The following is a 27209-nucleotide window of genomic DNA, read 5'->3' on the forward strand; positions in this document are numbered from 1 at the left end:
TGGTTAGCACTGTCGCCTCACAGCAAGAGGGGACCGGGTTCAATTCCCGGGCTGGACAACCTTCTGTGTGCAGTTTGCATGTTCTCCCCGTGTCAGCGTGGGTTCTCTCCGGGTTCTCCGGCTTCCTCCCACAGTCCAAAGACATGCAGCTTAGGTTAATTGATGACTCTGAAATTGCCCGTAGGTGTGAATGTGAGCGTGAGTGGTTGTCTGTCTATATATGTCTGCCCTGTGATAGGCTGGCGACCTGTCCAGGGTGTACCCTGCCTTCGCCCATTGACAGCTGGGATCGGCTCCAGCACCCCCGCGACCCTTAACTGGATAAGCGGTTACGGAAGATGGATGGATGGATGGATGGTATAAGTAGCCCTGATTTAACAGCCTATACACAAAGTGAGGAAGATGTCAATCAAGCCTTCAAGAGGTCTAATTAGAAAAAAAATGAGTGAAAATACCTGTGTGGGTCTTCCATGTTTGTGTAGGGAATTAACTTTGATTGAACAATAAAGTGAGCATGCATCAGCTGTCTGTTTGTATGTAAAGCTATTCATATATTTTGATTGTAGTCAGTTAACATGCCACTTAATATCTTTGTGTCTTTACAGTTTCAGAGATTGTCCCCTTTGAGCCAACCATGTATTTAGCTTTTTGGGGACTTCTCATGGACGGAATCATCTCCTAGAAAGCTATTGTGCTGTTCATGGTACAGTAAATCACCCCAGGCAAAATGAGTTTGACATTGGTCCATGGTTCAGGCAATGGAGGGTGACATATCCAATATCGAGAGAGTGGCAGGGCTAAATATTTTTGTCAGGCCAGCGGCTTTACTGTGAAGAGATGTGGATGAAGGGTTCATTTTGGTCCGGATTTGAACACAGCATTCTGGAAACTCAAACTCTAGGTAAATGCTTGTCTTTGGTCTGCCCTTGTTTGAAGCAATCAAAGGGCACAGAAGGACAAACAGAGGCTCTTATGTTTCTAAAGTACGCTAAACAAATGAAGAGGCATCAGCAATGTCAATGTCAATCACTTTAGATTAGTCAATGACAGAAGGGTACATTGAGTAGGCATATACCAAATGTAATTTTTCACCACTACTGGAAATGACATACAATATAGTCAACAATAAGTCGGAAACTTACAGCTCCCTGGTGATCTTCCTCCAGTAAGCTACCTCTTGTTTTAGGTTCCTTTAGTGAAATAAGGAGGTATCAAAGATAACTCATTTCAACCCCACCAATCTGCTGTTCCTCGTCCATTGTGGTGTTTTCAAAGTGAGCAAAAAAAGCAGGGATCTGAGAAAAAGTTCAGCTCAAAACAACGCATCGTAAACAGACCTAATATATATAGTGTAGCATGCACATTGTTGCACGATGACAATGAAATACAGAGTTGTAACCATTTTTGTAAGCCAGCCAGCAGACAAAGATGACCATATTGCTAAACTAAAAACTGAGGGTAGGGAAGACAGATTCCAAGCTTCATAGATAAAGTGTTGTCCATATCCTGTGGGAGATGGGACAGCATCATTACTCATTGTTGCTATCCCTTGTGTATACCAAGGCCTTTCTGCAAGAGCAGATATATTATCAGTCGGGGAATGCTGAAGATACACAGGTTTGTGTCTAAAAAGTTTCAGCACACTGCATTAATTGACATAATGTGAGTTTAGCATTCTGGCACGTCCTGCTTTTCTTGCCTCTTGGACTCAAGTATAAAGATTGAGCAGCTTGATGTCTTGGTCAGCATCTTTCCACTACCGCTGTTCGTTCCTCCATGGGTTGTAACAAGGCGGTTTTAGCCAGCTCATGCCGCCTGCTCTTACACTGAGCCACAAGTCAGCTTCCTGCTGGGTTAACAACCTGGGGAGAGTGTCACAGAGGGGGAAATAACCTGAGCAAATCGATGGACTATTTTTTGAAATGCCAATCAGACTTTGAACAGAGAGCAATTTGGGTCTGCCAAAAGCTTCTGCACTCGAAAGGTGTGGATCTAAGGTCAAACCTTTTAGAAACCCATTGTTACCCAGAGCTTTACAGTTGGAGAGACAAGATACAAAAATATGTCAAGAAAGAAACCTTGTAAGATTGTCTAATGGAAGATAGCACTGGTGATGACCTTTTGCAATACTTAATGGTAGTTTACCAACTTGTAACAGATATTTTATAGATTAGCATTAGGGAATACAGTCACCTACATGAATAAAGTGATGCTGAAAGCTTCAAAGGTTTTTTTCCAAAGTGAATAAGTGAAAAGCCCCTCTTCTAGATAATGTAATGCTTTATCTCTTATTTTGCTGGCGCAGCACCACGCTGTGGTGCATTGCAGATATATCCTATTTACATGTCAGCCAATGACTTATCAATACCTTTGAAGTCACTAGTACACTGCTAGGAAAGTACTATACTGTGAAACGCAGGAAATACCATGCATGCAGATGCTGCTCCAAACTGCTCAAGTGTTGGTCTTTATTAAGAGACTGAAGCTGCTCGTGCAAATGTCCTACAGCCAGTTTATCCACCTTTTTATCGACTTGTTTCCCTCATGCGGTGAGGTGAATCAGAACAACCTCTTGTTCTCAAATACAGCATGAAAAGATACAAGTCAATTTCCTGTATTCCCAGCCAGAGCTCAAGGCTGCAACATCTCTCTGAGATCAATTGGGAAGACCTGTGTTTGTGCTACCCCAGACATATTATGTAAAGAATACGTTGGGGAAGATATTGGATGGCTGAATTTCGTTATGAGTTAACAGCTTATTTGAAATCCAGCTCTATTGCGCTGCATAATTTTTTTTTACATGGAACCTGAACAAATCTCGCGTCACATATCAGAGTAAGATGGCAGTTTTTTGGCAGTCCATGTCTATTTACAGACAAAATAACATATTCAGGGTTGATTAGGCTTTTTCTACCCTCCATAACAGCAACACTGCTAAAAGTAAAATGCCAAAAGTTACTTCTTTAGCAAACCCCATGAAACCAATGACTTTTATGCTTAAAGTCTGTGTGTGCCCAAGACATATGGCTAGGCATTATCATTTCATTCCTATTTGCTCACTTGCTAGACCTGTTGTTATTTTTAATTTTATTCTGTAAGTATTTGGCTTAACTTCAAGTTGAAACTTTAGGGTGACTTGGCTGACAATCAAAAGACTGGTTTGTTTGTTTGTAGTGAGCATTTAGGGTATGATTTTACAGAAGAACTGTGGGGATTATAATCTTACAGAGATTTATGAAGGAATAAATGCCTCATAAACTCACAAAAATAAGGATGACATCGTCTTAACAGCGGCTTCAAAATTGAATGATTTCTTTATTCGCCTGGCTCTAAACAAGAATTTAATTTTTAACACCTTTTGTTGTGTTTCGTTGTCTGACACATAGTGGTTCAAGGAATAAAATGAATGTAAAAGAGAAAAGAAAAAAAAATTCATGCCGAAAACTGAATACCTCCTTTTGATAGTCTGTATTATGTGACCGTTATCAAGGCTAAACCTAATAGCTCAAGCAGCCTCCAGAAAAATCTAACCACCACAACAACTTGAGCTGCTTTGCCTTGTGTGGAAAGAAAACACTGTATTTTATCTTTTGATATACTCGCTTCTTTTCTGCAATTTATAAATGCTTCATTCACTGTGGAACACATTTCATTTCCTTTTGCACAGCAAAGTATAATTAAATTCCATAGATTATTAGACTCACTTGTCAGATCGGTGACAAGTGACAACCCCTGGAAACTTTTTTTACTTTTTGCCAAGTATACGGAAACAGACCCCCTTTTGGTTATACAAGGACTGGATGGCTCGTAGCAACGATCCAGGTACCCAGTATTCCTGCAGAACCCCCCATATGCTCCACCGGGGACATGATCGTAGGCCTTCTCCAAGTCCACAAAACAGTCGGATACTCCTTCCAGCACCCATCACTATTCCCAGGGAGGCTGAGCTGTTTGAAACCTCCATAATTGGCGCACATCCAACAATATGTAGACTTATTTCTCTTTTTTAATTTTTACAAATTAGTACACATGGCATATCTGTTGATTAGAGATACAATATGAAAAAGAGAATTTGCTGTTATGTTGAGACTCAACTAGTTAATTTTCCTGTACTTGTTTATATGTGAATTGATGACTAACTGAAAGTATATGTCTCAAAGATGATTGCAGCTACTTCTTTCACCTTTTCTGTCAACTTTCAACTGTTTACCGTATTTTTCCTTGTGCCACCACTACATTTTTATTCAACTCATTTGATTTCCTTTGACGGCATTAAAATAAACATTAGCCAACTGTAAGGTTAAATGATTTGATTAACGAAGAGCACAATCTTCTGTACCTCACTTTTGAAAAGCAATAAAAGGCAGGTGTACAGCCAATCTGACCGTTGCGCTAATTGACATTAATACATGTCTATTTGTGTCTGAGTTGGTGGAGTACTTACTCTGGGAACATGGCCTGCCATTAACACTATTTTCTTTGACATGGAACCATAAACAGTGGCCATAGCGCACTACTCACCAAATTAAAAATATAATTCACTTTGAAGGCTTTACAGTATGATAAATAATGTCAATTTCAAAGTTGTGTACAGTGCGGAAAAAAAACAAGCCCCTTAATAGATTTTGCCCTTAGAATACATACAGATTCATTATATTCAGAAAAGCTTAAATTTTCCACTTGCGAGTACTTTAATGCTGAATAATGGGAAAACCTAAATGTATTTTTTGTGTCAATATTCAGACTGATCTGTTTTTTTCCCCTCAACACATTGTCCCATCTAACAAGCCCAGTACTACTGGAACAATGAGAACGATAGTAACTACAAAGTCGACTCATGATGTTTCCCTAAACAATACAAGACTGATATTCCATTACCTGCTTCTGTTGCTCAGTGTGCACCCTTGGTATTTGCAATATTTGGTTTTGCCCCTTTATACGCAACCTGTCTTCATTCCATTGAGTTACAGTGACAGCTGCCAATATGTATTTTATTATACAGGTGAGGTTTATTTGAACAAAACACTAGTTGATCCTTGAGACATCAGATATGAGCATCACTAAAGCCTCTTTGTCCAGCTCTCAGATATGTGGCCATTCAGTGCAAATAATTACTTCCCCAGACCAAGACATCCTTTGTGTTCTGATGTGATGTGGAAAACTTCTGGCAGTTTCCTCTCATGCCTAACACCATTCATATTTTTAATAAGCATCTAGATTGCAAAACGTCCACAGACCTCATCCTCCTCCCACATGTATATGATCATTAGAACACTCAAAGGGTTCTGTTATCTCTACAAGACACAATGAGTTCCAAGCACATTGCAGAAAAATCAGGGACAAGATGCCTTCCTCTAATTGTTCAAGTTGGCAGTAATCAATATGCAATGTTTATTTTTATTTTACCTTGTAAAGAAAGGATTTGCTAGCACTTTGACATTGTTGGCAACTTCACTGGAGGTAGACATAAGAGGGGCCAACATAACTGGCACATTCTGCACTAAATAATGCTATCCAATACAACAGCCATGCAATAAATGCTGCCCTTGTGAAGCTTGTAATATAGAACAATGTCATAAAGGTGTTGAATCAGTCTTTCTGGAGGCCCTATGTAATGTATAAAGGAGTGATGATGAATGATCTTCTATATTGATCTGATTTAAAACCTTGAAGTAAAAGCTCAACATTGCATAGATATAAATGGACACTTTTCTAACACATTCACAATATTGCAACAATCATGAGCACTAGACTAGAAAAAACGTTTTCATGTTGTGTCACTTCAGGTGATACTGTCCTTTCTGTACTTTATGCTTTGGTATATAATAATGAACTAACTGATATTTGATGATTATCATAACAACGAAGCAATGAACATATTCTGTGTGTTTAGCTGGGTTGAGTGTGGAGCAGACGGAGTGATTTCAGAGGCTAATGAGAGAGAGAGGGGGGGGTGTTATCAGGAACGTTCTAAATGTGCACGCAGCAGTGCACTGCATGTACAGTTTGAGCTATTTGTCTGTGTATAAATGTGACAACTCTTGTGGCTCACTTTCCACGTGCTGATTAAAATGAAGGGGGTTAGCCCTGAACTTGGGCTTAAAGTGGGCTGGCTTTTAGGGTGGACCAGCCATTCTCATTTTAGTGACAAGCCGAGGAGGATATTGGCAGATAGTGGTAGATATTCTCCACAAATGTACTTATTTTTAGCCCTGCATATTTGAAAATAAAATTGGCCACTCTGCAGCTGCTCTCGAACAGATTGAGTCTTAAACGTCTTCACAGTATAATATTTCTAAGGCCATCCATCAGTATAGATGATGCCAATATCTGTGTGACTCTCTCAGATAATGAGTTGTGGATCGTTCAAGCTGGGCCTCTGAATTGAAAGAGATGCCGGTGTTGCTGGTCTGAGATTTCACCTGCTGGGACCATACAAGGCTTGATAAAGGGAAGCTCTGTAACACTGTATGAATCATTTAGATAAGCCTTAAGATTAGGGTTAAAGTTCAGGGATGAGTGTACTGAAGTTAATTGACTTGTACAAAGTTAGCAGTTCTAGTATTAATGCACATCATAATATCCGTGTGGAAAATAAAGAGGAAATATTGTGACGTCACAAGTGCGGCTGGGGTGGGGTGGTGCAAGGGAGTGAACAAAAAAAAAAAAAAAAAAACAGGCAAAAAGCAAAGTTTTATTCTTTTATAATTTAACAACTTAGGTAGCTCTTTTATCCAAACAAAAGTACAAAACAACAAAAAGCATCCAAGTGGAGATAAGGGGTTATTAAACTGAATAATGTTAAAAATAAGAGTCAACTTAGAGTGTCCTCGGTTATACCGGCTACCGGGCCTTCTTCCTTTGGTTCTCCCTCAGTCGGATTCTGTCCTCTCCTTTAGGCAGTCCTCCAGTCCACGTGTGCTCTCTGTGTCTTCCAGCGCTCCTTCCAGCCATGTGCTCTCTCCCTCTCTCCCCTCGTCTGTTTCCTGCAGCCCTTAAGTCCTTCCTCAATCAAGTGGTTTAAACACTCACACCTGGGGGAGTGGTGAGGCATTCTGGGAGCTGCAGTTTGTAGATCGGCGGTCATTTTGTGGTGTGGCTGCCGATCTCCAAAGGGAATGTAGCACCCATCCACTACCTGGCCCCTTGTGATGCCACACATCCCTCTCCCCGGGCCTGACGTCCTCGGCAGGGTGAATGAGGACCAGAAGGCATCTCGGCGGGACAGGGCATCAGCGTTTCCATGGCGCCGTCCTGGTCTGTGAACAACAGAGAAGTTAAATGGCTGGAGGCTTAGGAACCACCTAGTTACCCGGCTGTTGGTCTCTTTGTTTTTAGCCATCCACTGTAAAGGGAAATGGTCCGTCACTAGAGTGAACCTACTACCATTTTATGGCTAAGCACTCCTTCTCGACTGTTGCATAATTCTTCTCTCTAGGCAGCATTTTCCGACTCAAATAAAGGACTGGGTGTTCCTCACCTTCATTGATCTGGGCTAGCACCGCGCCCAAACCCACCTCCGAGGCATCTGCCTGGACCACAAACTCCCGGCTGAAGTCGGGGGCAGTAAGGACGGGTTTTGAGCACAAGGCCCTCTTCAGGTTACCAAATGCTTCTTCTGCTGCCAGGGTCCATGTCACCATCCGGGAGTGTCTCTTTGTGGTCAGTTCTGTAAGAGGGGCCGCTATCATAGCAAAGTCAGGAATGAACCGTCTGTAATAATTGGCCAGGCCCAAAAAGGATCTCACCTGCTTCTTTGTCAACGGTTTTGACCAGTCCTGGATAGCGCGGAGTTTTGCGTCCTGAGGTTTGACAAGGCCCCGTCCGATGGTGTAGCCCAAGTAGTTTGTCTCACTGAAAGCCAGCTTGCATTTCTTGGGGTTCGCCGTCAAGCCTGCTTGTCGGAGGGACTCCAGGACCTTCTGCACACGAAGTGACTTTCCCAGTCTGGACTCTGAATCACCACATCATCCAAATAGGCAGATGCATACTCTTTGTGGGGTTTAAGTACCTGATCCATCAAGCGTTGAAATGTGGCGGGAGCTCCAAACGGCATCATCCGGTACTGCCACAGACCTCCAGGGGTGGCAAAGGCCGTCTTCTCCTTTGACCCTGCAGACAAGGGAACCTGCCAGTACCCCTTAGTTAGGTCAAGAGTAGTTATGAAACGAGCATTGCCCAGACTCTCAATAAGCTCATCGACGCGAGGCATGGGGTATGCATCAAATTCCGACACTTCATTTAGTCCTTTCTCAATCAGGTGGCTTAAACACTCACACCTGGGGGAGTGGTGAGGCATTCTGGGAGCTGCAGTTTGTAGATCGGTGGCCATTTTGTGGTGTGGCTGCCGATCTCCAAAGGGAATGTAGCACACCATCCACTACCTGGCCCCTTGTGATGCCACAATATATAAACACAGCATATCATCAATATCCAGTATGCGTGTGTCTTAATATTAGCATTCTGGAGACTGGCTGTCAGGTTAATGGGTACTTGGATAAGCTACCACATGCAGTTTTCATTCCTGTTCAAATGAGAGCTTGTTATGTTGAATGTTCTCACTAACTATGAAACCTGATGAAGACTGCTTGTCATATAAATTTAAATGAAAATGTAACCTTGTTATATATGTTGTTGCTGTTCTTGTTGACTTATGTGTTTGTTTAAGCTTCTGAGACTGAAAATTAGGTATGATAACACAGGCATGCAATTTCAAAGGGAAGCATAGTTTATATTTCCATGAGGGATAGAGATAAAAAAGGAATTATCATTAGTGCGGTTATCTTTGTTGCAAATATATGTTCCCTTTGAAAGAGAATACTGTTAAACAGCTTGTGTTCATTTGGGAAATATATTTATTAGAGTCAAAAGTTTGAAACAATATTGTAGCTGATAGCACAAATAGTCCTTTTAAAAATAATATATATATCTTCCACTAAAGGGATCAAATTGTTGTGCTACTCAGCATTTGTTTAATTCTAGGGCATTGAATGTGGAATGGAATTTGCTTAATCAATGTAAGATGTTCGCTAAAACATACAGCACTGCATCTTGCTTAAGTCAAGCGAGGCATCAAGGCCATCTATGTAAAATGTGTCGATAATATTCAAAGCAGCTACTGATGAAACACTCAGAATATCACCCAGGACTCCAAAAGTCTTGTTAACAACCTTCAGTTACATGAAAATCTCCACCAATACAAGTGAGTGCTCCGGCTAGTCGAGCTGATGGAGCAACACCAACCGCTGCAGATGAGACCATTGCTGACTTTGGCCCCATCAATATGCCGGTAAATAGCTGGGTTGGCACTGTTGTTTATGTGGTTTTGCATGCCAGTGGGGCAGCAGGTGTCACACATGGCTGTGGTCTTGAGGACTTTTAGCCCTTTTGTCATGGTCTGTCGACATGCACAAAGGAGAAAAATCTTTTCTTTTTTTTTACCTTTTCTGATTTGGTGGGGCCCGCTGCACTGCATTCTGTGTTACACCCACTGTTAGCCCGGTGGGGGAAAGGGTAGGGTGGCTCCAACCGGGTGCTGCTCCGAAAAATGTCAGTTGCTGACTATTTCAGTTGTCAGCAATGTGATCCCTCAGTAGCTTCCCCCCCCACAGACATTAGCAATAGAGGGTATGCAATTGATATCACTGTATGATACGACTGAGTCAAATTCTTAGAAGCATTCCGCAGTAATCTATTGATGTCATTTATTTGATGTTATTATCTCACATTTTGTAGCGTTTTCCGTTTCATTAAAAAGGAAAATCTTTGACATCTGTATCCTAATCCCTTATTAGCAATGATTGCAAAGTAAAGAAAAATAAAGGATGCAAGTTTGAGGAAAGTTTGACACCTTGTGTTGTTGTGGTTCCCCATCCCACCGCAGCTTTAAAGCAATCTGCCACGAGAGAAAAACTTTTTCTAGCAGCAGTATATCTGTGAGAGGCGACTGCCGCTTGTGTAGATAAGGAGGTTTTCTCCTTCTCTATATATTTTCCTTTCTCTGTGTGTGAAAGCACACATATGCCTGCATTATTTGTGAGAGAGATTAATACAGTTGGCCAGCAGTGACGCCTCAAAGCTTCTAATATCTAATATTTCTCACCAAAGCTTCTAAGCCTCAAAAATGGCATTTGTGATAGCTTTACTATACGAGGAAGTTGCCATGGTCACTCGCATTCCAGTAGATTACTTTTAACAGGAGGAATCTACCATCATACAAAAACCAAAACACGCTAAATACAAGTTTAACCGCATTTGTAAAATGCACTGTTACTCTGATCTACTGTATGTCCTGCTACCCTTAGTAACCTATGCTATTGCTATTATCAAGGCATAGCAGGCCTGACCCTTAGGTTGTGGTTACATCTCGCAGACTGTGGCCAGACCAAAATGACCACCCCTTTTCTCTCCTGTCATGTCTGTGGAGGAGACAAGAAAGAGAAAGACATTTTTTGACACATCTGTGTGTTCAGCTATCAGCACCTCTGTTGCTTCTAACTGGATCTCTGTGGTTTGAAGTTTAGTTCCTCTCCCTGTCACTGATTCTCGTGATCGCAATATCTCAGGAAAGCCTTGAGGGAATTTTGTCAAATTTGGCATGAACTAAACTTGGACTTGATTTTGGATGAGCTGATTAGAATTTGGTCCAAGGTCAGTATTTTTGGCCGTTACTCAAGAATGAATATGCTAATAATGTCAATTAAACCCTCCATGTCTAATAGGATAAAATGATCCATCCAAATGATTACATATATGACATGGATGTAAACAGCAACTTGACTGGATGGCGGAGGCATAAAACTGCGAGGCTGTTATTCTACTTTAAATCATGGAGTGGTCAAGTCCTTTTTTTCTTCTTGATCAACCTAGAAACTTAAATATTAGACTTATTTTTTATTTTTTTTCTATCCAAGACATTTACCAAATGTATCTTTGAAATCTTATGGCAATGACTTAGAAGTAATAGAACAGTTATTTTGCTTTAATTTAATGGACTTGAGTCCGAATATCCAGGTGTTCTCACTGCAGTCCATACAGCGTTGATGTCAAAAAAGACCCCATACGTTTAAGAAGTGTTCTTCCTCTGCACAGTCTGTCAAAACAAAAACAATTGTACCCATGGCCAGCAGTCAGGAAGAGGCAACAGCATCTGTCGGGGAAGGCTGTTATTTGTTTTTCCCTCAACTTTGCTGTTTTTATTTTTCCCAGGACAACTTCAACCTGCCCAGAGGTAGACATAAGACAAACAAAAAAAGAAAAGAAAATGCCAACTGTGACCCTATAGAGCTGTTGAATGTTTTCCCTGCCCGGTGTCCATCAGCTGTCCGTTCTGTCTGGATGAACATGGTTAACAAGCACCTGTGTGTTTACTTCTCACCTCATCAACAGGGAGGGAGAAATTGTAGAAAGTGAGGGCGGAAGAACAGCGCCTAGCTAGCTTCCTAGCAAAGACTCTCAATAGATCAATTTGACGTTGGATGTGGCATGCTCTCAGTAACCAGCCTGGGATATATGTGCTTTGGTATTTATCTGCAAATCATTCTTTTTTTTTATAACGCAAGCGCACAAGGGTCTAACCTAAAAGTAATAGTGCCAGCTTGAACTTTGATGCACATAAATAAGTCAGTCAGTGAACTTCTCTGTACTTGAGTTCTCCTGAGCAGGCAATAAAATCAGCAAGGATTGCAAAGAAGCTTGTTACTCTTTCCACTAGCTTGTGTGGTAAGGAATATTTTTTTTACTTCTGCAGACCACAGCAAACATTAGTGCCCTATAAAGATTTGAGTGGCGAGATGGTGATGAGGGTGTTACATTTGGAGCAGCAGTGGGTGCTCTTGTAGTTGTGTGAGCTTGCAAATGATTTGAGTTTTCTGTCTTCCTCTTTAGAATAATAAATCATTGGCCCACCGTTCCACACGGACATCCCAAGGACTGCAAATAATGTAGCGATGTTGAGCTTGTCAGGTATAGAAACTATAAAATGAACTATTTGCTCCACTGAATATTTAGCTTTCATCCTAGCTTTCTCCGTACTTTCTTTACTTTACTGTATGCTCCTCCAGTTTGTGGCCCTTTGCTCATTTCTTCCTGTCAGGTTCAGGTTGTGTTCCCGATATTCACTTGTTCCTTAAGGTATGCAATAAACAAATTACAAGGTTCTGTTGTTGCAAATGTGCACCTTATTTTTCATTAGTATGGCTAGACTAATACAGGGTTTACTGACCTGGGAACAGCGGGCGTACTCCACCGTGCTGGCTCCTTCGAGCGGCAGCACTTCATTAGTCGAAGCAATTACTTTTGGGCAGTTGAGGTTTCACTTGGGTTCCATGAGTGTGAGAGTGTGTAACTAATTGAGAGCATATACCTACACCTCAAAAATCACAGACACCCTTCAGTGATAGCGAGGGACGTTAAAGTAACCTCATGAAGTTTATAAGAGCACAGAGATCATTTGACACAAATCATGACAAAAAATGATTTTAATTATTTATTTCTTATTTGGCTGTTTATTTTTAAAAACTCACTCAGTAATTGTCAAAACTTTGCAAAATATCAGTATCATTACATTAATTACAGGAACATTAATGAAATGTATCTTAATCACAGTAAATTGCGGAAAACTATGTAGTAGCCCTATTTATCTTTTGTCTGAAAAGAATGATGTTTTCAGTAACCTATTAATGAATGGCATAATACTGAACACAGTAATATCATCCAGTGTGTGAAGCATCCCTGTTTACTCCCTCATCAACATAATTATGTCCTCCCTGTGCAGCTTTGGTATTATTCTTTATCACCTAGCATCATAAAATCTTAGCCCCCCTTGTTACCAAATTATATAGTTGCTATAAAACCCTACAGTCACTGCACTTAGCTGCCCCCCCCTCGACTCACTCTCACGCACACACATAAATACACACTCGTGTGACACATTCAGTTGATCATGATACCAACTGGTCTCTGACCTCTTTAACTGAAGTTTCACTTAATAGTTTTAGGACTAATTAACTCATGAATAATTTGTGCTCAGTCAACAGGTGACCATATTTTACAAAGTTTACTGCGAGAGACCCCCGCGGGACAAATTCAAACAGCACATGAAGGCAAAAACAAGGCCAGCGAAATGTAGGGCAATGCTCCTGTTCACCCTGCTCGCCTCATCAGGTGACTCAGACCCGACTACAAGACGCAGGCATATGTGCTCTGCTACAGGGGAAAGCTTAAGGGAACATGCCGGAGCAATGTACACCACCTGTGTGTTTTCCTGACTGTGGTAGTGTGGCTACAGTTGCCACGACGGGCTCAGCAGAGGTCATTTGCATACTTTATGACTCTAGGTTAAGGGGAAAGAGACATGAGAGGTAGGCAAGGAGTCTGTTTGCGTGTGTGAGAGAGAGAGAGTGAGAGAGAGTGAGAGAGATAGGAAGAGATGGTAAAAGTGTGTCTTTTCGCTTGACTCATAAGGGCTGGCAGTTAAAACTGGTCAAATCCATCTTTGGGCCCTAAGATGTGCTGATGGGTGAAAACTAAACAGCTGGGAGGTAGGTTGATTTTGACAGTTTGTTTTTCTCTAACAGGACACATGTTTTGCAGCCAAGCCTGCTGCGTTGCTGCCTCTCATCTGCTCTTGTTATTGCAGCTTGCTCTCTGCTCCCGGGGCTAGTTCAGGCTCAGGCCTGGGTGTCTATACACTTGTCAGTGTTTTTTTTTCTTGTTTTTTTTTTCTCCACCTGCCTTTTTCTAAAGTAGATCAAATAGAGTGCCTTGAGAACTGCTTAACTTACTTGAAAGCACTTAATAGACCGGCCTCCAAGCTGGCTGCTTTCAAAGCGGAAAATAAAGAAGCTGAGAAGGAAATGAAGGATTGCAATAGTTACCTTTTGTGTTACACAATAACAGGAGAACATCGAGTTCTTAATTTGCTAGTTTGGTTATAGGTTGTTTGCTGAGTCACAGGGGGAGAGACATGTCATAACTCCAATGCTAATGATTAACAGTGAGCCTAGACTGATGTAACAAGTAGTGCAACATATGGTGTACCTTTTTACTCTATGTGCAAAATAATTTCTTCTTGAATGACATTTCTCAATAACTCACTAAGTGCTAACGTTCATCCTATAATTTTGTTATTTGTCATTTTCATTTGTTTCTAATGAATGAGTAATTAGCTGCTAAAAGTGATTGACAGGTTGCCTCGGGAAGCACAGTTACCAGAGCTCTGAGCTATTACTTCTCTAGAACTAATTACGTGACAGTCTTAGTATCGGTGATATTGTTTTGACAGACTCCAATATCACAGCTTCCACTCTTTATAATTGAAGGGAGTGTTTGGTGCATAAAGATGGAACTAGTGACAGAAGTAGGGACACACTTAATATAGCTACCAATCAGACGGGGGGGGTCTTGCCTTGTAATCATTCAATCATATGCAGCAGTGGTTAGTGCATTCCTACCTGGCAGAGACCTGGACTCTACTGAGTGCAGCTTTCTGATTATTTCTATAATTTATATTGGTACTTCCACCCATTATACTGAGTTTAATATCATACTTGAACTGACAGTTAGCTATAGTGAGCTGCTGTTATCAGTTTTAAGGCTCTTTTACAACATATTATGCACATATTATGTCTCTCTCTAGAACATTTAGTCAGTTTAGATTATTGATGTACAATGAACAAAAGCAACACGATCAGGGATCATGCTGGTTATTAAATTGTACAGCAATTAAATAACCAGCATGATCATGCTGATGTTGAGCAAAAAAATCAGCAAAAAACCAAGTGCTCTCTTGTTAGACGATAACCTGAATATAACATCCAAAGGGGGAAGTGTTATGGTTCAGTATCTTGTTTTACCTGTAATTAAACAAATAACATAAGTATTTTCTTTGACCCTACTTTCTCACAGTATACAGTATGACATCCTGAGGCTGGAGATCAGCATACGATAGAAGTAGAGTTAGAAAGAGAAAAGACATATTGAATGAAGGAGCACGGGGACCATTATGCCCTTCAGAGGACTATAGCGGCCCCTTTGTAACGGATGTCAAAGGCATTCACTGCCGTCCTCTACTCTTATGCTGTATGAAGAATATCTGTGTATACTTTCAATCATCGTAAGGACTGAAATAATGCACTTTGCTGTCCCTGGTCCCCAAAACACCAGGCATGCATCAGGACTTGTATTTTCTCAAAACTTTTCTTTTCTTTTTTGTATCGCTACAATCTCTCCCCTTCTCCCTTTCTTGGAGCTTTCTTTTGGAACTAATGATACCGTGAAAAGCTGACGCCAGTGCCTGATTGCCACACTCTTGTGGAAAAACAAGTTCAAAAAGTGGCAAAAACAGAATTTATTACTTCAATTATTCTCTTTGCTCCTAGTTGTAGATTAAAATGATCTGGAAAGCACTCTTCACAGTGTATGGTTTTTGTTCTCTGGAGGACTGTATTCATTGTGTTTTTATAACACTGCGACTGCAATGCAAAGCATACCCTCTCTTGTTACTTGTTATCTGTTCTTTAGATGTGGAATTGAGAAAGAGTCCTTGAGCTTGGCTTTTCCACTACACTCACCCCCCCCCCCACTCACACACACACACACACACCATATTTTACAGACACATCCCTTTTCGCAGATACCAACACAACTGGCACACACACATTTTTGACGTATTGGTTGAGTATATTCTTAGAGATGTTGTTTACCCTTCATGCTTGACGTGATTTCAGAGTGGAGGTGGTACCAAGCTGTCCTTCTCTTACGCATAACATGTTTGAAAAGATAAGGCTTGAAAGCTGTACAACCCAATGCAGCAGATACTCAATTATACAAGCATTTGATGGAGTTGAGTGTTCATGCGCATGCAAGGCTTCTTTGTAAAGACCCAGGCCATTTTACCCTTGTACAACTCCTTGTACCACTCCATCATCACCATCGCCTTCCAAAGATATATAAAGTAAGGCAAGAAATGAAGGTGAAAGCAAATATTGAAAAGTACATGCAATCTGATAGATAAACTACAGATGTAATAGCATGACTAAAGGCAGTTGGCCTTTCACAATAGTACAAATTGGCATTGACAATAAAGCAATATTTTTCAGGAACATCTATGCTAAGCCAGTTACATTTGACCAATATTCTGTAATAGGTTTTTAAACTGCCATGAGAGTCCACTGCCAATTATAGCACTTATTCGGCCATTTGGAAGTGAGGGAGTGAGGGAGCATCAACTTTCCCATGACGGTGAATAAAACATCCATGAAGTAGCAGTAAATAATGTAAACACACAAAGGGAGGAAGGAACCGGTACAGAAAGAGGAAATGGAGCGTTAAAAGGTGGTACTTTGTCAGGACTGCCCTTGGGCTAAAAAGCCCATCCCCACCTGACCCACCTGGCACACGTACTCTATTCTTAAAAGTCTCCACAGAGCATCTGTTGAAGTGCTCTGCAACATGTTTTAAACACAGCCAGGTAACATACATTAAACATTAACAATAAACAAGTACTATTCTTTATTGCTTTTGAGCATTTAAAAGCCCTCCTCTTGTTTGTTAATGTTTGTGGTTAAACTCGTACTCAAACGCATGCTCTCAAATCCAATTTTCACTCCACTGGTAATTAATATATATTTTCGATATTGAGATCTAAAATACAGTTGACAAACATTTAAAAACTTATTTTGAGTTAACTATGAAATAAAGCAAATGGTGCGTTTGGTTTTTCAAGTTAGTGCAGGGAATATGAGTTTTATTTATATATTGCATCGCGTTACCATACATAGTTATAAACATTGCTGTAGTTTTTTTTTAACCTTGACATTACCAGGGAGTCCCATTGAGTAAAAAAAAAAGTATAATCACAAAACAATAAAATACAATATATACTCAGGATAACCAAAAAACAAAGCTGTTTAACACAGTGGCCTTCCAAGACAAAAACTACCATATCTATCATACCTCTATCAACACATTCTTTATGATGCCCTTAGGTTCATCAATGTATATGATCATTTTTTTTTAGAGATTATTCCCCCCATGTCTGTCATAGCATATATACATACCCCTTTCTTTATTCATTTAACAAAATGTATTCTTTCAATAAAGGCTTTTATCTTCCCTTTTTTTTTTTTTTAAATGCACCTGGATGTTATATACAGCAAAGCAGGTTAATTGCCTTCTGGTCTAATGCATGTACTTAACACAGAATACATCACATGATATGAACGATCCTAACGATGGGTGAACCCATCATTTATAGAGAGGATACTTTACTGGACCACATTTTAAATGATGACACCAAATTGGTCAAACTCCCACTTGTATAATTAGACTTAAAGACAACTAACATTCCTGTAATATTGAATGGGACCTCATGGCTGGCCAATGAATGAACTGTATTTAAAGGAGATACTGTCAGTTGTAGATTATTTTTAATAAAGGTCACACTTGATGTAGAAGTTTAAAAATGCCAGAGCAGATCTATTTGTTTATTATCTGTGTAATCAGTGTTCAGTGGGTAATAAAGCCTGCATTAAATATTTTACAGCAATCTTTGGCAGCTTCCCATGAAGCTTTGTCTTTTATTTCACTCTGGTCACCAAAAAAGACTGTTTAATTGACATAACATTTTTACCACAGTGAGGGTTGGAAAAAGAGCACAGTTTACATTGCCTTATTCCCCTTAAAGAGGAAAAGAAAAGAGATTTTGGTTTTGACCTAATATTTTTATAAGCAGTACATTAAGTAAAACAACCATCAGGTTTAAAAAAAGAGAGTCTTATATTGTAGCTCCAAACTGCGTAAAACCTCCACGTGAGGCATTGCCCCGTCCTGAGATTTGCTGAGTGTAGGTGATAATAATTCTTAGAACAGGTGCTGCACCATAAGCCCCAAGGCCTGGGGAAGTGAATGATTAGTGGCACTCCCCCAAGATGCATTGCTCCTCTGTATTAAAACCAAACTCTGCCTTTTATTCCCTCCAGGGTTTATTAAGTGGGCCAGTTTCCATAGCGACGCTTTGGCAGGATATTGCCAGGATAAGCCGTAATGTGTCTCCTGACGCAGTTCACTCTGCTCCTGTGGAAGAACTTCACTCTCCGGAAGAGACAAAAGGTACACTTCTGCTCATCAACCCCCTTTTGCAAATCAACGTATATCTGCTAAAATTGGGCAGCAATGGAGGGAAAGTGAGGATATGGTCTCAGGATTGTGTTATCAAGGGCAACTAAGTTATTCATGAGAGGGGAAGGTAATAGGAGGGATTTACTACGAAAATGGTCTCCTATAGAAGTAAGCCGCCTTTCACTCTCCCACTAGAGAACAAGAACAATCTTACCTTAATGCCGACCAATTCGGAGTGTCACCTTCAATTTTTGGAGATGTATCTCTCTTGCACGTTATGTCACACTGCCTGTGTTTTAGTTCTGAAAAAGTCAGTCTATGGCCTAATGGAACGGGATACGGAGTGACGATTGTTAAATGCTTCGTTTGAAGGGCAAATACTCTTTCTGGCTCTTCTCCCAAACTCACCGCCATAGCCTGTCCTTAGCAATATTATCCAAAGTTATAGTGCCACTGCAGTTTAAAATGTTACCAAACCATTAAAGGTTATTAGTATTTACTTGTCAGGTCAAAACTCAAAGAGTCCAACTGACATTTCAACTGCTGTCACTTTGCATACAACTTTTTCCTGTGCAATTTAAGTATCTCTGCCGCTCAACTTCAGCTAAATCTTACCTGCTTTAATCTTTCACACTTAAGGCCTTCACACACCAGGGACATTTTTTTTTGTGTGTGATTAATTCGTATGTGAATATATTGTTTTGAACCGGTGTTTTGGTCATGACTACTTTCACATATAACGCAAATATTACGACACGCAACAGCTGCGGCTGCTGAGGCTAAAGCTTCTGAGGTTTGGCCCTTTGACCCGGATAGTTCCCATAACCCGAGTATCACTTCCTTATTCACATAACAAACACTAGCCCACACATTATTACCCAGTGATATATGGTGGATTTTATTGCCTCTGATGTCCCCCACACTGGCCAAGAGGTCACATGCTGTGTGAAGATAACCATTACACAATGTGTCGCAACTGCATTTCAAGGGTCGAAACAAGAATCTAGTTACTCTTATATGTCATTTTGAGGCAGATAAAGCTGTCACAAAGAGCTGCGCTGTGCTCTTTGATTTGCACTGTTGCTGTGATGATAGAAGTTACATCCACCCACTTGTTTTGTTAGGGGTTCGAGCACAGCAGTGCGCCTGCTGCCAGAGCGGAACAAAAGACATCTTCACAAAAAAAAATATCTGCTTTCATCAAAGTTCATACTTTCTTGGAATAACTCAAGGCAAAGTCATTTGCAATTTGATAACTTTGAATCTGTGAAACATTCCCCTTGTTAATTTTATCAACCAGCAGAGAGAACAGTGTGGTTTCTTTTTATATAAGGGATGAAATATGCAGCTACTTTCCCCCTAGAACAAGTAAGGGGACAGTGGTGGTTTTGTGCATGGAACGTAGGATATTTGGCCAATGTCAACATGAAATATCAGCATTAGACTAAACCAGTGGGAGTTAACAAGGACAATGGTGCTTCTGGAGGGCTTCTGGAGGTTAATGACCAATTATATGAATGCCTCACCAAGCATTTTAAGATTTTATAACAGGCATGAAACTGATTTTATGGTCCAGTATTTCACATAATTTCATAGGAGGAGATTATCTATTCACAAAGACACTGGTGTCCGATGGCAAATGCCTGGGGAGCCAGACGTTGAGAAAGTCCCCATGATCTCTGTGTTCCCTCTCCATGCCTTTTCTTTGAAATACATTATGGTAATTCACCCTCTCAGCAGAACTACATCCTCTCTGACACACAGACGGGAGGGAATTAAAGGACTGAATTTAAAAAATCTTTCTAGTTTCTTTGAAATTTATGTAATTCAATTTTCCCCGGTTTTCTCTTCTGTAATTCATTGACAAAATTATAAACCTGATCCTCTCTGTGCCTATATAGAACTAAATAAACATGTCTTCAACACCCACCCCTCATCCCTATTCCTCTGCAGGAACCTCACTTTAATTTATAAGCTTGCTATGGCACTGTGGCTTTACATGCAATATTGGTTTTTGTTTTTCTCACCTCTGCCTGCCCTCCAGTTCAATTATGAAGACAACAACGTCAGCATAGATGTCTTCTCTTATTATTCGTGCTAATGTGCGTCATCAGATACAATGTCCGATCATGTTACCATAGCAGGAGTAAGGGGGTTGGCTGAGTGGAGCTTTCCAGTTGATTCCTCTAAGCAGGTCACTCCACCAGCGGGGTGGAAAGAGGATGAGCATGCATGCAGACCAGGTCGGCTCAGGTTAGCCAGATAGGGCTCGGTGGGTGAGTGCAGGGCTGGAGGGAAGGGGCTGTTGAGCGATGGTGTGTCTGGGGACGCCTAAAAGCCTAGATGGCAGAGGGTGTTGGGTTGAAGAGTCAGGGAAGGACGGGCTGCAGCATTGTAATATCTCACTGGGAGGCATCCGCTGCTGGATTTCACTTCCTGCTGAATTATGAAGTGACTCCACCGTTGTACAAATGTTACTTGGCTCTGAGCTTTCAGAGGTGTGCATTGCCTTGACTTATGTATAAAGGAACTGCACTACTTTGGTGTTTCCACAGTAACAGCCATGGTAAAATAAGAATGGAGGTTTGGTAAATGTGGAAGCTTGGGACTGTTTGCGTGGATATACCTCATAACTCTAAGGTCCTGGTACTTTGCTTCTAGAATACCCCTCAAGGCCAACTGAGTAAAAAAAAAAGAAGAAAAACAACCCAGTGAAGAAGTAAAGCCTTTATGTCATCAATTTGTGCTTTGTCGGTTTCTCTCTTCACCCATCCCCTGGGGTTAACAAAAGAATGCCCGGCATGTCATATGGGCTGCTACCTGCTGGCAGGTATTGAAGTGGTTGTATTAAAGCAAGGAAGTGGTTGGTATTCTTCATCCGGAAGAGGATTAAATGTGGGGAAGAGATGATAGGGAGTGTGTGATAGCTTTTCGGCTTGTGGAGTCACAAGCTGAGGTTTCTCTCTCAATCCAGTAAGTGCTTAGAGTAAAAGTGAGACTAACGGCAAAACATGTGGACTATGGCATGAGCAGCTACATCGTAAACACACTCACATGGAGACGCACAGCTGCATGAGGTCATTTTAGTCAATCATTAATAGTCCACTCACCTTTGCTTTTAGATTTGCTTTGACTTTATGAGTGATGTCACATATCACTTATGAAAATAGAACGCAAATGCTGTGAGCCATAACATGTTCCAAAGATGTATTTCATAAACATTATGAAAATGAGACCACTTTCTCCTTTGTGCAGGTGCGGCTGGTCGTTGAAGTGGTATGGCCTCTGTTTCTCTTCTTCATACTGGTGTGGGTGCGGTCCACCAATAAGCCTCTCTATAAAGGCCAATGTAAGAACAAGCCCAGTTGTAATGTTTAACTCTGTTTTACCAGTTTTTAAAGTGTATTTGCATAATTGCATAGAACTCAGAGCTAAAGTGTATCTCAAAATGTTGAGGAAAATCTAATAATCTAGACAGAACAAAAAAATCCTAACCTGTGATTTGACATCACCGTATCTATATATCGAAACAACAATGTGTTAACAATGCAGCGGACTAGATGAATCATGTAAGTATTCACCTGTATCACTCTAGGCCACTACCCAAATAAAGCCATGCCGTCGGCTGGCGTGCTGCCATGGTTTCAAGGTATGATGTGTAACATCAACAATCCCTGTTTGAACTATCCAACGCCGGGGGAGACGCCAGGCCAAGTCAACAACTTCAACAACTCCATGTATGTACTGGAGTGTGCCCTTTTCTGTCTCGTCTTCTCAGATATTATACACAAGGATGAAACTGAATGTTTTGGTTGTTTTCTGATTATATCTAAGACGTGACATTTACAGAAAGTTTCTGATCTTCTTTTGCCTTTCCGGTAAACTAGAATTGCCGGGATGTTGATAGAGCTGCAAACCCTCCTAGTGAACAGATCCATTCTCAGCAAGGCACAGTTGCTGGCAGATGACCTCAACCAGTGGGATTCAGTCCTGTCGCAGTCTAACCCCGGTGATGGTAAGAGAATTTCTTCATCCACTGACCTTAAAACAATGGCACTATTCATGAAAGTACCTAGTTTGAAAGTTCAGAGACAATCACTAAAATTGTGAAAATCAACAGGGTTAACGAGGAGATTGGTGTTTTCTTGATATACTAGTTGTATTGCTACTGATGGTTCCAAAAGTAAAAGGTATAGAAACAACGCCTCAGCAACAATCACTCTGCTATGTCTTTGTTAAGTACTCTCCATCAAGGAAAGTATCCCCTTCATGTGGATGACAAGTTGGAGGATTTGTTATTCCCCTTTATCCCTCAAAAACAATAGCGCATGATTATTTATGATGCAATTTGCTGTGCAGACTGACAGATCGTTTGTCTTGATAAGTTGCTGCTTTGCATTAGGCTCATTTACCCTGATGATATTCAGATTTTCATACGCCACCTAATTTGCAAAGAGACAAGGGGGTGGAGGGTGGGGGGGGGAGGTCTGCTGTTCAACAAACAGCTTGAAAGCCATTTGCATTTTGGGGTCGCGGGCTTGTAATATACAAGATTAAATCCATCAAAGATCTAAGCTTGGGCATAATTAATGGCATTCACTGTTGGGAGGCAAGAGCACAAAAGGTCATGAACAAGAATGGGGAATGGAGTACCATCAAAAGACTAGGATGGCAAAGGTGATTGTGTTGTCCTTCTCTGTTTTTACCACGGGTTGATTAAAAGACTCAGGTGGTCATTTCAATCAGAAAGGCAACAGTGTTCAGGAAGGGCCCAGAGCATGTTCTCCCTCCTCATGATCTAATCCTGTCCACCCCCCACCGAGGGTTCATGAGGGGCATAATAATATATGTTCAGTTGGTTGCATCAAACAGCATAATTAACTCTGGACAAAACTGAATGATTGTTGTTTTTACAAAACATTTATCTTAATTGAACCTTGAATAACCCAGTTAAAGCCAATTGAATGAGCTGCATGCATTACACTGGCACAAGGGCTAATCTAATTACATTACGTAACCCCTTCATCATCTCCACCGCCCATGCAGGGATCCCAGAGAGAAGAAAACACATTTTGAATAGATGCAGTGTGTGAAGATGCTTTGGTGGGATCCCTGCTACGCCAAAGCTTTGTGAGGGGGGGGGGGCAATGAATAGTTGATTGGTTTGAAGCTAGCTTATTTAAAAGCTGACCTAACTGTAGGCAGCTATTCAGAATAAATTGTCCTGTGAACAATCTGCTACATGTTAAGCAACAAATTGTCCCCTATCACACACTCGTTCAACTCAAGTGCTCAACGCCTACTTGCCCCAATGAAGAATTTAATTGCAACAGTAATCTAGAAAGCACCCTTTAACACGTATTTATCACACTGTAAAGCCACTACAAGCAACGAGCAAAACAAAACCAAATCAGAAGGCTATCAGGAATTCAGCATTCAATAACATACATGTATTATAAGTAAAGGATTTCCTTTTTGTCTGAGGTCTTATTTGGCATTGTTTATATCACTTAGGATAATATATACTCAGTAACTGCAATGCAGTGATTTTGAAGACATGGACTTTTGCTTGAACCTTTTCCTTTCAAAAACAGAATAAATCCTCCAGTGCATTTGCTAGATCAGCCTTCCATTGCACTGGAAGGGCTGCTGTCTTATTATTTACAAGACAGGCACTCCTCCATGGCTGGCAAAGGTGTCCATTAGGGCAAACGACACAAGCCTCACACATGTTTCTGCATCCACCCATATTTGTGAACATTGGTGTGGAAATAAAATGCAGGAGGATAGTCAAGCGAGGGAGGCAGAGACGGAGAGACTGCAGGGTTGGCTGCAAAATATCTGCAGTGCAGATGGCGAGTAAGGAGGATTTATGGCTTAAACTATGAAAGTAAGATTCGGGTTAAAAGGAAGCACATATATTTCCCTTTACGTTTCCCATCGCTTACCAGTTGTCGGCATTACACATGTAAACACCAACTGCACCGCTGCACACGATATTTTCTATATTTGTGTATCAAATGCTGTTCTGCGAAAGTAATCATTTTCTATCTTTGTGTTTCAGCTCAACCAGTGATCCTAAGGAGTATTCTCAGAGACGATGAAACTTTCTCCACTCACCTGAAACAGAATTTGTCGCTGCCACCAACAGTGGTCCAAAGCCTCATGAATGCTGAGATTAAACTCAATCCAGTGAGTATTATTTCACTACACTGCTTGAATGTTGAAACAGTAAACAGTCTCCAATAGGAATCCCAGCAGCTTTGAAACATTATTTTCCACCTCCTGATGTAAATAAAATAATGTAAGTGTTCAAAAGACCAAATGTGCCAAGAGTGTTGTGCTTGAGCATTTAAAATGTAAAATATCCCGGCCAAGCACTGCCTCTGGGACTTCTTGCCTTAACAGCCATAATCAAAGCAAACTCTAGCATTTGCTTGATAAAGAGAATATGTTTGAAGCTGGCTACTGTAGGTAATTTTTTAATTAACAATGTCTTGCCTCTAAACGCTCCCCAATTGATACCACGATATGTATCAAGTAATATCAGTTGAGCTGCAATAATGTAATTATGCTTCTCTGACAGTGACAGGGATGCTTAAATACAGTGTGAAGTGATTAAAAGAGCCCTACTGTGTACAGTATGAGGCATTCTGATGGCTGCAGTTGGCTTTGTTGCAATATGTACTTTGTGCCTAGAAAGTGAAAGTTTCTTCTGCAGTTCATGAGCCATTCTCTGTCTTCTGTCCATGTATCCTGTCTGTCTTGGTGTCATTGTATACTGTCTAACTGTGTGTCTGTGTGTACATGCATCTGTGTGCCTGAGGGTGGTAGTTTATGTTTATGTCACATTACTGTTGTTTTAATTGACCTTGTAGCTGTGCAGGCACAGTATATCAGTCTTGAAGGATGAGCTAAGAAAAATGAGGCTTAATTAAATAAAAAAAACACTAATTTATAACTGACTTTGAATAGTGCTATTGAATTGTTTGATTTTGCATACTGGCAGCCCACACAAGGTCCGAAGGACATTGATTCATGGGTCGTGTCACCAACACATGAATAAATACAATATGGTCAGATGCAAACTTTTTCTTGTTAGTCAACTTCTACCAAAGTTGGTATTTATTTTCCAGATGATGGGCATCCCAAGGCCAGGCAACCTGAGGAGCATCCTGTGTGAGGGGGCAGATCTGGATGAATATATCCAATTTAGCAGCCGAGCTGAAAAGGAGGCTTTTCAAAATGTCAGCTGCTCCCGTGATCCACAACAGCTGATTAATGCCCAGCAAGTGCTCCTGCAGAACCTGGATGCGAGGAAAGTGCTTTCTGAGGTGAGCTGTCTTCCACATCACGACGTAACCTCTCAACACGTCTGATTTGATGTTGATGAGACTTAGAGTTTTGCATAGTAACTCAAACACAATTAGTCACATTTTGACAAAAGTTTGAGAGTGAATGTATTTGGGAGCTGTGTTAACATGAATTGGCCTGACGGGGACACTGTAGTAATACAGGCCATAATTTCTACATATGAAAAGCCATAATTCCTGCTCGGCAAGGTCACCCATGTCTAGCATGCTTACAAATTGCCCTGTCTGGGCTAATGAATATCGTATTAAATATGTAAATTTGAAACGGTTGTGTGTCTCAGCTACCACGGTTGCATTTGTGGAATTACTTGGGAGCATGCATGTGAACCCTACGTCAGGCACTTTTAAAGTCAAACTGAAAAACTTAAGTTATTGTGTGTGGTTTTTCCATTTTTTCAAAAGAAAGAATGTTTATCAACATTTTTGTGCAAACTGCTTCTTCGATTCAGGCCTCTTGGAAGGCATTTTTTCCCAAGACTTACATTTGAGAGATGGTGTTGCTAGGAGATGCACTGTCAGCTTCCATTGTGCACAACTGACTGGAGCATGCGATAGCCCTGCATAGCTTTCAAACATTGGGCCTCATACTGGAAGCGATATAAGAATAAGATTACCTCTTTCTGGGATTCAACAATGATTTCCTATTTTGTTCTCTTCTCTTAGGTAGCACAACATTTTACGAGTGGCTATTAGCACTCTAATCAAGATGCAAAAAAATATTGTTTTTTACTGTCCACAAATTGTTTGTCCAATGCAGGGAAACATAATGTTATTGAAATGTGAGGAGTATAAAGAACCCCACATGGATATCATATGAATGAATTCAGTGTTTTAGAGTGTATATATAATGATTTAACTATTAAATTCATGGGCTAAAGAAAGGCTATAGGTCTTTTGATCCCGCAAGACTATACAAATTCTTGGATGATATTGTCTGTTTAACATCTAATTGCCTAATTAGCTTCCCCCGAAGGAAGGGAGAAATCTGACCTTCTAACATTCGCACTGGACGTTTTCTTTTTGCTCATGTTGTAAATACCTGCAGAGTCATTGGCAGCTCCTGCCTGAACAGTTGAGTGCTGCGTTCATCTCACATTATTCATAAATAGTTCGTTTTTTTAACAAACAGACTATAGCTTCGGTTATGTATCGATTTAAACTGTTTGTCCTCATACAACATTCAACATTAGGATTGACCCATTCTACAGTTACAATGCTGTAGCAGGCTATGCTAATTAGCTTCCCCGAAGGAAGGGAGAAGTCTGACCTTCTAACATTCGCACTGGACGTTTTCTTTTTGCTCATGTTGTATCAATACCTGCAGAGTCATTGGCAGCTCCTGCCTGAACAGTTGAGTGCTGCGTTCATCTCACATTATTCATAAATAGTTGGTTTAGCTACTGTTAGCTTTTTTAATTTATAGGCCCAGATGTGGTAATGGTAAAAGAGCAGATTGTTAAAAATCAGTACCTGTAACCTCAGCCCCCACAACTTTACCCAGTGATGTGAATCATGCCCCGATTCAAAAAGGATTTTTAATTTCAGTTTGGATTTGAATTGTTTTCAGAAACAATAAAAATATTTGTGACTGTAAACATTAACCACAATCTTTCCAAATCTATCAGTGACTGAGAAACATATTCTCTTTTCTAAACCTTGTGCTGAATGCTTTTACATCATGTTTCACTATTTGCTGATACAATTACATTTTGAAAC

The 27209-nt window shown here is 40.6% G+C and overlaps 1 protein-coding gene across 1 annotated transcript in view; it reads left to right on the forward strand.

The window, feature by feature from the left end:
- The first annotated feature begins 18045 nt into the window (after positions 1–18045).
- Positions 18046–27209, forward strand: part of LOC129093563 (phospholipid-transporting ATPase ABCA1-like) — a 132169-nt gene continuing 123005 nt past the window's right edge. The window contains exons 1-6 of the mRNA XM_054601616.1: positions 18046–18111; positions 21376–21469; positions 21716–21857; positions 22008–22135; positions 24185–24312; positions 25257–25454. Coding sequence (XP_054457591.1) covers positions 18046–18111; positions 21376–21469; positions 21716–21857; positions 22008–22135; positions 24185–24312; positions 25257–25454 — 756 coding nt within the window. The remainder of the gene's footprint in view (positions 18112–21375; positions 21470–21715; positions 21858–22007; positions 22136–24184; positions 24313–25256; positions 25455–27209) is intronic.

The sequence above is a fragment of the Anoplopoma fimbria genome, chromosome 7 (assembly GCF_027596085.1).
Source record: "Anoplopoma fimbria isolate UVic2021 breed Golden Eagle Sablefish chromosome 7, Afim_UVic_2022, whole genome shotgun sequence".
In the NCBI taxonomy this organism is placed as follows: Eukaryota; Metazoa; Chordata; class Actinopteri; order Perciformes; family Anoplopomatidae; genus Anoplopoma; species Anoplopoma fimbria.